Genomic DNA, 16180 nt, shown 5'->3' with positions numbered 1-16180 from the left:
ATTGCTAATGATGGCTACATATTTGGAGCATTCCACCGTGTGCCACCAAGCGCCAAGCTCTTTACTTTCATTATTCTCCCCCTCCTATAGGTCAGGAAACAAATTCGGAGAGGAGATGGCACTTGCCCATAGCTGCCATTTGATTCATCTCTGGGCAAAGAGCAGCGCTGCATTTAGCTCAGGAAGGCAAAACAGCAAGACCTGCTCAGCAGCTCGATGCCACGTGGGGAATGCAAGCTGGGAAGACGTGTGTTGAAAATGACAGATGGTGCATTTAAACCCAACTGATGTCTAGGAAAAGCCAGTCATAATGTCATCAGATGAAAGGACTTTTGGCATCTATCCACATGCAATGGAGGGCCAGGCTGGGCCTAAAGAGTCTTGCAGAGCAATCAAAATGCCCCGGGACATGCGCCATACCGATGGTGCAGTGCTCGCCATTCCAGCCGGGGCTGCATTCGCACTTGCCACCCCGGCAGGTCCCATGTTCTGCGCAGCGTGGGTGGCAGGCCCGTTGGTCGCATGCAGCCCCCATCCAGCCGTCCTCACAGCGGCAGGTGCCTCCTACACAGACGCCGTGGCCACCGCAGTCAGCAGCACAGATCTCTGTGGGCAAGAAAGAAGGGCAAAGGGGTGGGAGGGGAGAGAACAAACACTTATTGAGCCAGCTGTTGCTGGGAACAAGGGTCACACTGGGCCACCCAGTTAGGCTCTGTGAGTGGCGGGGATTCCAGGGGCCTGGCAGAGGGATCTCCATAGACAGTGACCTCGAAGAACGATCCTACGGCAGAAGCCTGCCAGTCCTAGCTTCCTCACCAGAACAGGGGGATTGAGTGGCTCCGCTCTGTTTGCTTTTCCCTATTGCCAGTCTGTCCCCGCTTTTGTGTTTTGCCACTTCCAAAGGGGACCGGCCTTCTGAACAGATGTGAGAAAAAGTCAAATTTAATTAAAAACCAGCTATGTGTGAAAACAAAGTGAGGATGAGTCCCTGTCGCCAAATGAAGTGCTTGTGGGCCTGGCAAGGACCCCATGAAAGAGTTTCCTTACAGCCTTGACTCCAGTGGAAGCAGGGAGAGAGGGAGGGAGAGAGTGGGAGACAGGGTGGGGGGTGATGGGGGCTGGGGTGTCTGATCCACTCATGGATTTTCAGGGTTGCTCCAGATCTACGGTTTGTCCTATGATGCTGGCTTATTCTCTGCTCTTCAGATTGATGCCTGGCCCCCAACTCCAAGCACCATCTAAATGAGCTTTCAGTTCCAAAGTAAACAGCTGGGGGAGGAGGACACTTCATGGCCAGAGTGGGGCCGCCTTGTCCTTCACAAAGGCTGGTCTGTGTGGGCGCAAAGCACACAGGGCCCGATTCACAAGTCCCCTGGGCTCCAAGCCAGCAGCTGCTTCATGCTTACTGAAAGCTGAGACCAAAAGGTTTCTAAACTGCAACTGCTTTTCAGGAAATTTGTATAGCCCACACACCCCAGGATCTTCTTCTAGGCCGATGGAGGCCTAGACTTGACTGACTCATTGGCCCAACAGTCTTCCAGTGTATGTGGAAATTCCAACAGTTTAAATTTCTCTGCAATGGGGTTGAGTGGCACCTGTGTCAAGCTGTCTTCACCCATTTCTCCCTCAGAAGAGGCGCTGTTGGTCTAGAGGTTGTTAATGTTCTAGGTACTTTTACAAAAGGAGAGAAAGAGGGGTGGGCAGGCATGCTTGCTGCAAACGCCTGGGGCTCTCAGCTTGTAGCCCCTGTATACCCACATAAAAGCTAGATGCAAGTGCCTGCAGCCCGAGTCCCTCAGCCAGCCAGCCTAGTCCAGCAGGCTTAGGGAGGGATCCTGTCCTAGGTGGCACACGTAGAGAATGATGGAACAGGGCATCCCTGTGAGTGCCTGGGGAAGGACAGGGCACAGAGGCTGAGTCAGGCCAGCTGGTCAGGGCACCTCACTTCTGAATGGGCTTTGCAAGAGGTTTGTGGAGTCCTTGCCTGTTCAGTCACTGGCCTTGGGACCCTAGGATCACTTAGTTCCTCTCCCTGGGTGTCAACTCCCTCATGTACTGCTGGGGAAACCTGATGATGTCTAAAGTCCCTTTGCACTCCTACAGCCAGCAGGTACAAGGCGTGGCTCAAGGTCTTTCCTCTAAGAAGCGGCCTGGAATCCACTGTGGTTACCCTCTTGCTTCTTCCCAGCCCATACACTTGAAAGTGATTCTCTGTGTTACTCTCAGATCAGCAGTGGCCTCGGGCTGCATCTCCTTCCTCCTCTCCTCTGTGCCAGAATGGATGCTTGTTAAATGACAGACAGATCAAGACGCCCTGTGTGACAGGCCTGAGGGTGGAAGGTTGATGCACACGCCACTTAGCCTGGCTGACTGTCCAGCGAACCTGTCTGTCTAGCATCCCTACAAGATGGGACTGTGGAACTCCATGCCACACAGCCAGCTGCTCTCCAGGGTGGCATTTCCCTCAGACAACATCTTAGATTTTCCTAAAGACAAAGAGTAACAATCTTCAGGTCCCACACCCCTGTGGGTCTGGGTAGGGTTGCATCTCTGAACTTCCATCTATTTACACACACTCAAAAGGGCAGTGACTTCCTGGTGACACTGGGGGCTGGCTGAGCACTCTGACACAGAAGAATAACTTAGCATTTGTTTGGGTTTGCCCAGCACTTTTTTCCAAGTGGCAATTGATGGTGTGAAAGTAAACAGCAAACAGCACTTCTGTTCACTGAGGTATGAACCTGGAGACTATACAGCAGCTTGGGCCAAAGCTGTGGGGTTTTAAGCAACAGGGCATGGGGCCCGGGTGGGGTTGGGGTGGGGGGGGGGAGAAGGGGGTGGAAGAGCCCAGAGCAGAAAAGGCAGGCTATGCCCTCCACTTGCATTTTGTGCCTTCAGGTCTTAGCTTGAGGTACAGTCATCTTTGGTATCAAAGGAGATTGGTCCCAGAACCATTTTGGAATACCAAAATCCATAGATGCTCAAGTTCCTTATATAAAAGAGCAGAATGCGCTCATTTAACCTCTATACTTAAATCACCACTTAGGGTCATGCCCAAGCAACCGTGTTTATGGTTGTTTGCTGTATTGTTTAGGGAAGATGGCAACAAAAATCATCTGTATTCCGCATAGATCCAACTTTTGTTTCTAGGTTTCAGTTGATCAAATCTCCGGTGCAAAAGTTATGAGCACAGAACATGGGCTTCACTGTGGACTTTTATTGATTAGTCTGGAAGCAACACTGACTGCAGGCATCAGGCACGCCGGCCTGGTGACCTGCTCTGAGCTTCACTTTCCTTCCTCTGCATGGTGGGGGTGCTAAGGCCCCACTCCAGAGGTGAGTGACCTAGGAATCAGTGGGTCCCCACTGATTCACAGCAGTGACTTCCCACGCACGCCTGCCCTGAGCCCTGTTGCCTAGTGCTGGAAAAACACAGGCCAGTAAGATACGGTTCTGCCCCAAGAGAGCGTGGTCCATATAAAACACAAACTGATATTGGCGTTCTAAAGATTATTCAATACATGCATATAGCACATGTAGCTGTATATAAATATGTATGTATTCATATGCAGTCATTATTAATGTCTGCGTGTCTTTGCTTACGTATGATGGATTAAAGCCATGGACCTAAGGAGGAGAAAGACCCAGGATTTACCCATGGCTTTGCCATTTACTGACTGAATAAATCGCACATTATACAATCCATTGAGCCTCACTTTGCATTTCTGTAAAATAGGGGTGATAATTCTCACTTCACTACTCTCACGGGCCTGGTATTAGATCAAATGAGGTAATGTGGGGGAAAGATATTCTTGATTTAACACTTCTATTACGTTTTACACCTTCTGAAGCACGCTTCACATACGGTTTCTCATTAATTCTGACAACCACGTTGTGAGAACACCTTGTCACTCTCCTTAGAGATGTGGCTTCTGAGAGCTGCGGAGTCTAAGGGTGCTTGATAAGCTGTGGCATTTGCCTTGTTTCGGCATCCTTGCAACAATTCAGTCCTGCACAACAGGCGTTTCTTTCAGGGAAGCCTCAGACCCAGCAAGACACGTACCCAAGGGAGTTTCCTCAAAGATTCAGTAGATCCCTCTGACCCAGTTCTGGCCACCGTGTTTCTTTCTTGTTACATCCAAGTCCAATCCTGGGTGTCCGTGACAGGAAATGGGGTGTTCCAAGCACAGCTCCCAGGAGGACACTGCATTTTGTTCTCTGCATGCCGTCTGACCTGGTCATCTAAGGGCCGCATTTCCTTGCTGGCTTATGCTGGACATGTCCTATCATCCAAAGCTGCCTGGTGGCTGGGTCCCCCGTCCACGGGCCCTTTACAAGCTGGGTTGTGAGCTCCTGCACATTTTAGTGGAAGGGGCCCAACCCAGGCAACCTTGATGTTTATGGGGTGCTAACTGATGGTAACACAGAAAAGCCTGTTTGACTGAATGGAACGGACCCTCAGTGCATGATGGGAGTAGAAAACCTGAGACGCTACTTTACCATTTGGTTTCAGCTTGTACTCCCCATTTTTTTCCCCCCTCAATACTTTGATTTATTATTTTTGCCCTTGAAATAAAAGGAACTGTTTTATTTTTCCTTCTCAGATTCTGCCTTGACATTAAAGCAGATAAAGCTTCACAGAGTGCTTGGTGAGAACCAAACAGGACAATGCTCTAGAATGTGCTTTGACGGCTCATATGCCATTTACATAATAGAAACGGTCTTCTGTGAAAGTGGGTCACAGATCCTCTCTAAATCTCAGGTTTCTTTTTTCTAAATGGGGGCGGGGTGGTGCTGGTATCAGCCACGTTAAAGAGTGTTCCGGGACTCACTCGCGCCTGGGCAGTTTCCTAAGTGCAAAGCTGACCGTGGGCTTGAAGATCTAAACCGGACGAACCCTGCTTTTCTATCCCCTGGGAGCGGTATTCCGGCACCACAGATGGATGTAGCCTACGTGCATCGGGTTAGAAGAGCTGGCATGCCCCAAAGTGAAGATCCTAGCGTAGAGTCTATGGCTGGCACAGTCAGAACATGACAAAATTCATATGTGTTTTTTATTTAGCTCTTAATTAAAAAGGAAACAAGATATGGCCAATGTAGCTGAGTCAAAAGATCACTGTGGATGCTGGTGATTGTTTCACACCTAATGTAAGAGAACATGTGGTAATGGCTGTTTGGCTTTCGTGATCAGAACCAGAACTTTCTGCCTGAACGTGGAAGGCCCCAGGGTCTGGAAGAAATCACAGCAGCAATAGGGTAGACTTGGCTTTGGATGTGATTAACCAAACTTCCCAGCTGGGGGCCCTTGGGAAAATTCCTTAACCTTACTCAGCCACAGTTCTGCACTTCTGAAATGGGGAGAGTATTGACAATGCCCGCATGACAGCAAGAACTGTAGAACTGAAGAAAATGGCTCACACGAGAAGCTCAGACACAAACTGCTGTGAACAGGACTGACCGATGGAGGCCTGGGGCTAAATTCTATCAGCATGGTACAAAGCTGCACAGAAGCAGTGTCCAAAAGAATGGAAGGGTTTAGCTTTTATCCGTCTTGGCTCCCTGACACTGGCACAAGACATAGTTTGGCTTTTCTGTAAAGATTTATCAAATAGAGAGATCTAAAAAGTGCTTCCTGGAGGAGATATATGTCTGTCAGCTCAACCCCATCGTATTCAAAAGTTACCATCAAATACATTCAAACAGAGGCTCAATATTCTAGGTAGGTAAGCTCTCCAATCTTTGTGAACTCTGTAACTGTTAAACATCTCAGTCCATACACTTGCAGATCCAGCTTCCTACATGCCACCACCTGAATTGGACCCTCTACCTCTGTGGCGTGGAAGGAAGTGGACCCTTGAGGAAGAGGTGAAAAGGCTAAGAAAAGATGTAAGAGTTGGTTACTGCTAATTATGCCCCAAAGTGTACACATCAGGGAAATGCCCCAGGCTCCTCTCATTAAACACTAATCTTCACACAAGCCAAGCTGAAGCCTGAGACCTATCACAGTTGCGTTTTAATTTGTCTGGACTTACTTTGCAATCCCATTCATTAAAAGAGCTGGAAGGTGAGGCTGTGTCTTTACCCTAATGGGATAGATTTATGCATAATTTCCTCATGGCGTATCATCTACCTGGAAAGATGCAGACTGACACAAACTGGGGGTAGAGAAGGCTCCCTACCCAAATGCCTCAGCACTCCCATTGAAGAAGAAAAATAAGACGAAGGTGGTTTTGAAATTCCTCACTATGTGTGACCTCCAGGAAGTCTTCAATATGTCTGTGTTAAGCAATGAGATGGGTAATAAGAAAAATGGTTCTATTTTGCTTAGGACCTGAGGTTTTGAGAATGACCTTAGAAATATCAATAGAGAGCTTAATAGTTTAAAATGTTTCGTGATAGCATTTTCTGTTTAGTTACTTGTCTTGGAAGTCTTGGCAGATGTGAAGTCCAAGCTGCGCTAGCCAGCATGTGAGTCTAAATGGGCAAGGGACAGAATGTTTCAGTGTTCCTGAGTTATTGATGGTCACACACATCCTCCTTCATTAATACCTCAGAACAGTAAGACACTCACTTCCATATCCCAGCTGAACAAACAGGTTGGGAGGATGAAGTTCTTTGCTCAATGGTATATTGACTAGAATGAGAGATGACTGTCTAGCCTACCTTTCTTGGTCCATCAACTGGGATCAGGTTGAGGTAAGGCCCCTGATGCAATCTGACAGTGTTTTGTGAGTCTAAATTGTTTAGTAGATCATTGCTTGAGTTAAACAACATGACTGCTAAACTGGAAACCAAGTCTGCTTCCTTGCTCCAGCCCAACCCCCATTAGATTAATCCCTTTCTCTTTTTCCTTTATCCATCTGCCCAAACATCAGACCATCTGTCTGTCTACCCAGCTACTTCACCATTTTACATGTCAGCATCCGCCCACCCAGACCATGTGATTCAAGTGAGTTGTTTCATCTCTCTATGCCTCAGCTTTCTCAAAAAAAAAAATTATTCAAAATGAGATATAGACACCAAGACCTCGGGCTCATAGACTAGTTCTATGAAGCCTGAGAAAGGTGTGTCATATTCTTGCCACCTTTTATAGAGTGAACAGTTATTATGAGCAAGCAATCATGTTGTATACTGGAAATAGCCAGACAAAAGGAGATTAGAAGACAAGAGGAGAACAAGGACATGGCATTCCACTGAGGTGTCTTTGAACAGTCTGTGAGCAATGAATCCAAAGTGTAATTAGAGGAACGAGCTTTGTGGGACGTTCCTCTGTTGATCACAGGAATACACGCAGAGAGATACGTGGGGCACAGGCTGGGTAAAGGGGCAGAATAACGGTGAGGGTGAGGACTTAAAAAATGGTGTAGGACGTCGGGGAGTAGGAGGCAAGACTCTCTGCTAAATGGAGTGCTGGTTAATAGATGTGGACACCAAGCTGGCCTTCTGTGGACCGAGCAGTAGAGCTCTCAGAGTGTGTAGAGAGCTGGGGCTGGAAGGTATGGGAGAGGCTGTCCATCATGCTCACGATGCAAGAAGCCAGTTGTGTGTCCAGAGACAGTGAGTGGCTGGGGAGAGCATGGGGATTGCAGGGTGCAGAAACAAGGGAGCTACGAGTGGTGAAGAAAGGCAGCAGGAGGGCTGAGGACCCTGGGAGGGGCAGAAACAGGAGGAGGGCAGGCCAGGAGAGAGCTGAAGATGCTTTTTGGGTGCATGTTGTCACCAGGAGATCCCCTTACACTGGATGTAAAGTCAAGCAAGGAAGAGCAGAGGACTCTGAGGAGCAGCTTTTGTGGTTACAGCATGAGAAGGCACCTCAGAAATCTTCTAGTGGAGCTGTAGACAGGAAGGCAAGGCCAGAAGGAAGACGGTGCTTTGCCTTACAGACATGGTGACATATGTGCTTGAGCACAATCTTGTCAGCTACCTCAGAAAATCGATCATGTAGAGTCATTTATGCAAATGGCTCCAAGAGAACAGCCCCTCCTCTGAGCTTCTGCAAGGGTTCTTCCTATGTGGGGCTCCTCTGGTCCAGCTACACAGGCTCAAGTCTAAACATGCTTTTCAGCTCCAGTTCCAACAACGGCTCCCCTGGGTCCCCTTCCTTTAGTCCTGGCTGGAAGCAGTCTTCTTGGCTCCCAGGACTCCAGTGCGCCCCCACATAGGTCATTTTCTCAGGGTCCTCAGTCTACAGGCATTACCTGGAGGACCCTGCCACCACAGACTAGCATCTGTATTTCCCGGTGGATCATAGCACATGCGTCTCCTGCTACATCTCTGTGTTGGCAAATTTCAGTGGCATGGGCCAGAGCGCACCTTGTAAATACCCAAAGGTCTCTGACTCAGCAGAGCAGAGGCCTGCAGTCAGGTAAGGAGCTGGGCGGTGTTCGGCTACTTCCTACCTATGGGGAACAAATACTGCCCACCTCCGAGCCTTATCTATGCCATTTATAAGGCGGTGACAATGACAACTCTCAATCAGAAGTTTAAAACTAATTCAAAAATATGCCGAGCATCTGCTAGGCACACGATGTCCCTAGAAGCTTGGGATGTGAAGATAATGTAAAATCAGACTTATCTCTGAGGAACCCATGTGCACAAACTAGCACAAAGCCAGCCACTTGCCCAGCACACGCTAGGTTATTAGAGTACAGTTAATGTTTCTCCCAGGGGTGAGAATCTCCTTGTGTTTCCAACAAACTATCATTTCCCCGAGTATGGCAGCCCCTCCTTCCTTGCCTTGCAAGCTGAGCAGACAGCTGTTTTGTCTCAGCGCAGGTTTCTGGAAGAATCCAGGAGAGGCAGAAGGTGTGAGAAAGAGCCTCTGATGTCCCTACCGTAATTAGTCTCCTCTAGACATTGATGCCAAACTCGAGCTGCCTGCCTGTGCTTTTACCTTCCCTCCCATAACCCTCCGGCCAGAGCTGCTCCAGGTCATGGCTTTGCTCCATAGACCGAGAAGGCAGAAAGCTAATGAGCCTTGGAAAGCATATGGCCTTTCACCTCATTCGAGTAGCTTGGGGAGCTCTCAGGCCAGGCAGAGACTAGAAACCCAGGATGCAGGCGCAGAGCAGGGCTCCACACCTATTCCCAGGGGGTTGGATTTCAAGTACTGACAAAGTACCTGTGGCAAGAAACAGTAAGCCACCCCCATTCATCTTAATTGGAGGGTGTCTGGCTTCCTGATTAGAGGGCTTCAAACCTGGCCCAGAAGAGGACTCTGAATGGTGTCTGAATTGGCAGGATAACAACCAGGAAAAGGCCAGAGAGCAGAGGAGCCAAAGAACATGACTGGGATGCATATTTTGGCTACGGCTAGAGAATCTCTCACTTCAAACTCCTCCAACAGAGCCTAAGGGGGTAAACTGAGGAGAAAGAGGATGATAAATCTTCCCAAATCCCTCTCACCCTGGTCTCCTTCTGTAAAAGGCTTATTTTCTTCATCTAGTCATGGATTCATCCATCTGTGTTTCCTAGATACTGCTACCTGGATGTCCCCTAGAGACTGCAGACTTCATACTAGTCCTACACAGTATTTCTATTTATTTACTTTACTGCCATACGTGTGGCCTAGGGGTGTGTGACACATGTACGGATGCAAGTGTGCGCTCATGCATGAGCCTGTGAAGCCAGAGGAGGGGATTCAGTGTCTTGAGACAGGGTCTCTCTGTGAACCTAGAGGCAAGCTAGTGGCCAGGAAGCCCTGCTTCTGCCCCCCCCCCGCCCCCCGCCTCATGGTACTGGGTATATAGGGCTGTGCAGAAATTCCTGGCTTTTTCATATGAGTGCTGGGGATTTGAACTTGGGTCTTCTTGCATAGCATGTGCTCTTACCCACTGAGCATCTCCACTCCCTCTACCCCATCCCTAGAGCCAGCTTTCTAAGACAAAAGATACCCATGCCAGACCTCTGCTTAAAATGTCTTCATGACCCCCGATGACAAACAGCTCAAGCTTCCTGTTTGTCGCTTGTGGCCTCTAGCATGTTCCCATTTCACTGTTGCTACGGACACCCAAGACAAGCCACACCACACCAGATAACACCCCTGTCTCTTCCACCATTGCATATGCTGGGAATATTTGGTCTTTACCTTGAGCTGCTGCAAGGAGCTTTTATTTTTGTCAGATCAACCAACAACCTCCATCATCCACTTTAGCTCTGACTCTCTCCAAGAAGCCGATCCTATGAACCCAGATAAAAGAACTACACACATACTTCCTCTTTCTTGGACTCGGTTTCTGTGGTACAATGGTGTTTTAATGAGAGTCACCTGGGAAGGGGGTTCCAATGGGGAATTGTCTGGATCAGGCTGGCCTGTGCACATGTCTTGATTCCACTAACTGACGTTAGAAGACCCAGCATGAAAGTAGGTGGCACCATTCCCTGGGCTCTGGTCCTAGTCTGTATTTTTTTTTAAAGGAGAGAATGAGCGGAGCATGGGAGGCATGCGTTCTTTCTTGCAGTTCTTGCCTGTGGGTATGATGTGATTAGCTGCTTCAAATTCCCCTGCTCTGATGGATTATGACCTAGAACTGTGAGCTAAAATAAGCCTTCCTCCCACAGGTTGCTTTGGTCAGGGTATTTTATCATGGCTACAGGAAACAAAAGCAGGACACATGGCTGCTGGCAGTGGCACTACGTGATGCTGGCGCCTGCCTTGCCTTGCCGGTTTCAGCACAAATTTTGGTAGTTGCCAGTGAAAGAGTTGCACAAGGGATAAATGTGAGTCCTGATCCCAGGCGATCCTGGCTTTGAATCGTGCTTTCCCCAAAGGATCTTTGGGCAAATCACCCAAGTTCCTTGAACCCAGGTGTCCTGGGAACACCACCGCCTGCCATGCCAAGGGCTTATGTAGTTGTTTGAATAAATCATGAAGCACATATGGGAAGGGGCTCTGTGAAATGTAACATTTCCATTCAAAGAACAGGGTTTTTTTTTTTTCCTTCTTTTAAATTACAAGTTTTCGTACCAGCAGTTTGATTCAGGAAGCTGACTGGAGATTTGCTACAAAGTGTCAGCCTGAGCATCCAAACAGAAGCCTGACTCTGAAGTCCAATTGCAGGAGGGCTTATATTTGCATACTGAAAGGCTCCAGTTCTGATAGAAAATGTTCCAGGGCTGTCGAGGGAAATTCTGCTAAATTACAAAGCTGCCAGCTCTTGCTTTACCAACCTTTAACTCTGGCAGTATTTAGCAGCGTGCCTGTCTGGGCTCAATTTTCCAGTCTTTGATTAAGTGCTAGGAACTGACCATCTCGGTCTGTCTAAACCTCTGTTACTTCCCAGCCAACTGGTGGCCTCTTCCCTGCCTCCCCCATCACACGCTTCTCCTCTGCACTGATGTCAATCTCTTAGATATTTATTATTCTGAACTTTGAGTGTTAGGCTGTCACTGGCTCTGGGAAGGGGTATGGGAAATGTCAAGTCTCAATGGATATTGTTCCTCTGGTGAAATTCTAACCTTGAGTTTCCCGTCTTGTAACATACCTATACAGAAATAACCCGGCCTGATCATTTCCTTTTGATGTTTAATTGGCTGTCGGCACTGTGCTTTCTGGGCTGAGAAGGTAATGTTTCTCACAGAACAATCCTGGCTACACAAATGAGACTTGTAACAGGGGAGAATGCTCAACGCCGAATCTAATTTTCTCTTCCATCCATGAACATCAGACAATTTTTCTGGCATTAAAGCATCTCACTCTGTCTTTCTGTCATTAATAAGAGTTAAATTCTCTTCCCTCAAATTTAAATGTAATTATATTTTGCCTCGTAAATAAAATTGAATTACCATTTTCAAAATTTAGCACTAATGCAATGGCTATGTTCAGAGCTTTAATTTTTCTTAACCCTGTTGCTACTTTCAGCTTATTTTTTTTTTAAGCATTTGGTTCATTTTGCTGTTAATTGTGACTTAATTTAATACAGAGCTTTTTGGCTTCTTATCATTCCAATCTTTCTAATTATTATTGTTCTTTTACATGTTTTGTGATTTTCTTTCTTTCTTACTAACTTCTTTCTGTCTTTTTGTAAGAAAGGAGGGAGCTAGGAGGGTGGAAGCTCAGAGGATCTGAATCTGAATTCTGGAAGGTCTCTACCCACATTCAGAAGGAACTTAGGCCAGGTAGAGCTGAGAGCAAAGAAAGCACCTGAAGTAGAGTCTGAAAGGAAATAGTCCAGGTTCACTGAAAGAATTTAACCCAGGATTTTGTGTGCATATGTGCTGATATATGTGTGTGTGTGTGTGTGTGTGTGTGTGTGTACAAGTATGTACAAGTGCATGCATGTGTAAAGGCCAGGGGCTTTAGGTGTTGTTCCTCAGTAGCTTTCTGCCTTGTGTTTTAAGACAAATTCTCTCACCGAGATCTGGGTTAGGTTAGCCTGGCTAATTAGGTTAGGCTGTCTGGCCAGAGAGCCCCACAGAGGCCCCTGCCTCTGCCTCTCCAGAGCGAAGGTGACATGTGCAGGCTGTCACACTCAGCCTTTCGTGTGTGCTGGAGCTTGAACTGGAGTCTTAATGCTTGTGTGACAAACACTTTAACAACTGACCTGTTTCTCTGGCCTCTCATTCACCGAGCCCCTCGGGTTGGGCCCTGCCTGGTTCTAGCTTCACTGCCTGCCCCCTGCCCCAGCGTTCTCCCTCTCTAGTGACATCGTAAGACAACTTCACCAACAGGCTCACAGAGGGCTCTTGGCTGCTGCACGTGAGGTCTTTCTCAGGTGCCTCTGTTCAGTTCCCTTCCTCCTAACGGCTCTCAAGATTCCTTGGCAATGACCTTCCTGGGTCATCTCCTAGCCAAGTTCCCCACTTTCTAACCTTCATGCTCCCAATCCCAGTGTATGCAAACCACCTAGGGTTCTGAGCAGACTGCCTGCATGGGGTCCACACTTGAGGGGATCACAGGACGCTCAGATGCTTAGCCAGCACACAGGACACACGGGAAAGGGTGGCAGGAATGTGTGCTGGGCTGGGTCCTGGCCTGGAGCTGCTGCATGATGTTGTCTATGGAGACCTGGTAGGGAGTTCAGGGAGTCCCTGTTCGGAGAAGAAGCTGATGCCACTGCGAGGACCATATACTCTCCTCCAAACCTGCATCTGACTGAGGACAAGGACTGCTTGGCTAATTTAGACCTTTTTATGCAGAATAAAAAAGTACTCAGATTTCCTTTATTAAGTGCTTACTGAATGCCAGTCACCACACTAGGCAGTTTATGTACATATACTAAAGCTACTTTGGAAAACAGTATTGAAAGGGGGGTTATTATTAGGAGTACTAATGAATAAACTGAGGCTTGACCATACAGCCTGGTCCTACTCCAACTTTACTGACGGCACATGGCACATGCTGCCTTCAAACCCATGCCACTCAATCTCCACTGCATCTCCACCTGTTATTCCATGAAACTCAAGTGCAATGAAATTATGAGAATCATAAACTACCAGCGTGAGCATTTTACAGGCAAGAATCTCTGCCATCTACTGCTTCTCCAAGCCAGCAACCCAGAGGGATAAAACATAGCGACAGGCTCCTCTCAAACAAGAGCCATTTACAGAAGATAAGATGGGGAGGGCTTACAGAGCAATGGAAATGAGGACCCAGTTCATTAGGCTTAGAAGAGAGGCTCTGGGGAAAGAGGAAGAATGGAGACCCAAGCAGAACCTGACCTGGGGAGACTGGTGCCTAGAAAATGCAATGCTAGAGTCTGAATAGTTTCAGAAGCCAGTAGAAAAGTAGGCTTTGCTGATTTTAAGGACCGTGCTAAGCAGGCTAAATTTCCTCCCCTTTCTACTTTGGGCAAAAGAAAAACCAGCTAAAGCACTTGGGGTGGAGGTCAGGCACAGACAAGGAGTGCACGGGCTTTGTTTGAGAGCTGTTCCCCAGGGGGATGGTTTGGAAGGAGTGAGCCAATGCTGGTCCTTGTTCAGGAGGGTACAAGAGCAATGAGGTCAGGACTGGGCTAGAAATGGATTGGAGTATTTGGCTTTGGCCCTGTGGAGTAAGTGGATGTGGAAGGGCTTGGGGGGTGAAAACCTTGGGAAGGGAGGCCCAGGGCAGTGTAAATATCCATCTCATGATGCTGGGATCTTCCTGGAAAGCTTCAGCTGCAGCCCCCTTTTCTGTGTTCCTTGGGGCTCTGTTGTCCTCATTTTGACCATTCTCTGGTTAGGTCACTCTGTGCTATCATCATGAGAACTTAATATATGTTTGTCCCAGTGTTGGGAATCCTGACAGACAGACCTCATGCTATTCACAGTTTGTCTTGAGAGACATGACTGCACCCAGGGCTCACATTACCTCCATGCTCTGTGTTATGCTTTGGATCCTGGATGCCCCCAAAAGCCATATGTTTAAAAATTAGTCCTCACCCTGTAGCGTTATCAGGAGGTGATTGATCTTTTATTCAGTGGGACATATCTTGGTAGGAAGTAATGAATGTCACACTCCCTTTTTTCCCCTCTCTCGTTCACTTATTGGTAGCCAGGAAGGGTTTATATTGGCTCACAGTTCGGAGGTACAGTCCAGCATGTTTGGAGAAAGTTATGCCTGCGATGCCTTGAGGCAGCTGGTCACAGAGCATCCTCACTCGGGAAGCAGAGAGCAATGCATATTGCTGCCCTGATGGCTTTCCCCTTCTGCTAAAGCATGGAATGGTGCTGCCCACGATCAGGGAGGGTTTTCTCAGCTGACCTAGTCTAGGAACTCCCTCACAGCTGTACCCAGAGGTTCATCTCCATGACTATTCCAGATCCCGCCAAGTTGACCATCAGCGCTGCACTCAATATCACAACTACCTCTTTAGGGGTCTTATGACTCCTGGCCAACTTAATGGCTACCAAGCATACAGTTCAATGGCTGGTATACAATAAGCACAAGGCAACGGATGGCCTTGTATATTAACATTCTTTACTACTGTTTGTCAAAACGAAAGGCAAGGTACAGGCTAGGAGACCTCTTTTAGATGGAAAGAGTGTCTAAGGCAAAAGCTGAGGACTTAGAGCCTGGGGGCCCAGATTTAATTTAAACTCTGTTTCAAAGCTGGGCAAGTCATTTCTCTTCCCCAACTCTTTCCTTTCTATAAAACAGGGGGTAGAGATAAAATCCCGTTACATCAGCATAGATATTCCAAATCATTCACTCAGTGGCATACTGCTGGGCCCAGAGCTAAAGTCAGTGGTGTGCAGGAGGTGAGTGACTGGACCCTGTTGCCTCTAAGACTCTGTCTCCAGTTACCTTGCCTGGCTTGTCAGGAAGGAGGAGCATGTGGATGAGGTGGGGTTGGGGGAGAAGCTTCTGAGATGACACCAGAAGCCAGGGTGCTGGGAGCAGGGACCTGAGTAAACACTTGTGTAAGGTCTGACTTTCCCATTTCCACAGACCTCACTAAAGTGCCAAGGACCTTGTCAGCTCACATTTCATTACCTGGTGTGTTGAGTTAAGCTCCCTTTGTTAAATCCTGTTCTCGGTGCCAGACACTCATATCACAGAGGAGACAGTCTTTTCTCCTAGGAGGTGGCAGACTCCGCCATCTTTGTCAACCTGCACTCTGCACTGTAGACGGTACAAGGATTGCTCAGGAGGGGCCCACTGGCCTGAAGCTACTGATGAAGAATGGGCAGTATCTGTGCCTACCTCATGTGCCAGGCGGCAGGAGTCACAGACGACACAGGCAAGCACTGTGCCAGATCTGACAGGTAACTGGATATACGGGAAAACTGAAGCTTGAAGGGGCCAAGCCGCTTGCTGAAGCTGCTCACAAGCAGCAAGGTTTCCCATTAGGGCTCTGGAACAGAGGCCACAGCCCTCTAGCGAGGTCCCTGAACATGAAGACAGCTCCTTGGCTGTAGTAGCTCCAGTCAGTGAGGCGCCTTGTGCTGGGCTTCACTAATAGTTTTTGAATGGCTCCTCTCGGGGAAAGTACCCTTGGACGGGAGGTTCCAGAAAGACATCACAGTGCTTAGTCTGAGATGGTCACTGCTGTGTGTGTGTGAAAAAATGACTTAATTTAATGATGACATGTCCCACTAAGATACATAGTAGCACCTCTGTATTTTCAGACGAGGGAACTGAAGTAGATAAGAGCCCTGCCGCTGTCACACAGCTGGCCTGTAGCAGAATCACTGGCTCCTGGAGCTGAAGTGACAGCCGAGGAGAGACGGTGCCTGTCAGGAGGCAGCACAGTGTGAT

At 48.1% G+C, this 16180-nt stretch overlaps 1 protein-coding gene across 2 annotated transcripts in view; it reads right to left on the bottom strand.

The window, feature by feature from the left end:
* Tenm4 (teneurin transmembrane protein 4) overlaps window positions 1-16180 on the bottom strand; it is a 697438-nt gene that overhangs the window by 113233 nt on the left and 568025 nt on the right. For both annotated transcript variants that reach the window (XM_055623346.1, XM_055623347.1), the window contains exon 17: window positions 421-606. In XM_055623346.1, the coding sequence (XP_055479321.1) occupies window positions 421-606 (186 nt within the window). The remainder of the gene's footprint in view (window positions 1-420; window positions 607-16180) is intronic.

The sequence above is a fragment of the Psammomys obesus genome, unplaced genomic scaffold (assembly GCF_907164565.1).
Source record: "Psammomys obesus unplaced genomic scaffold, mPsaObe1.curated_primary_1811, whole genome shotgun sequence".
Lineage (NCBI taxonomy): Eukaryota > Metazoa > Chordata > Mammalia > Rodentia > Muridae > Psammomys > Psammomys obesus.
This window is presented reverse-complemented; position numbering and strand designations above follow the sequence as displayed.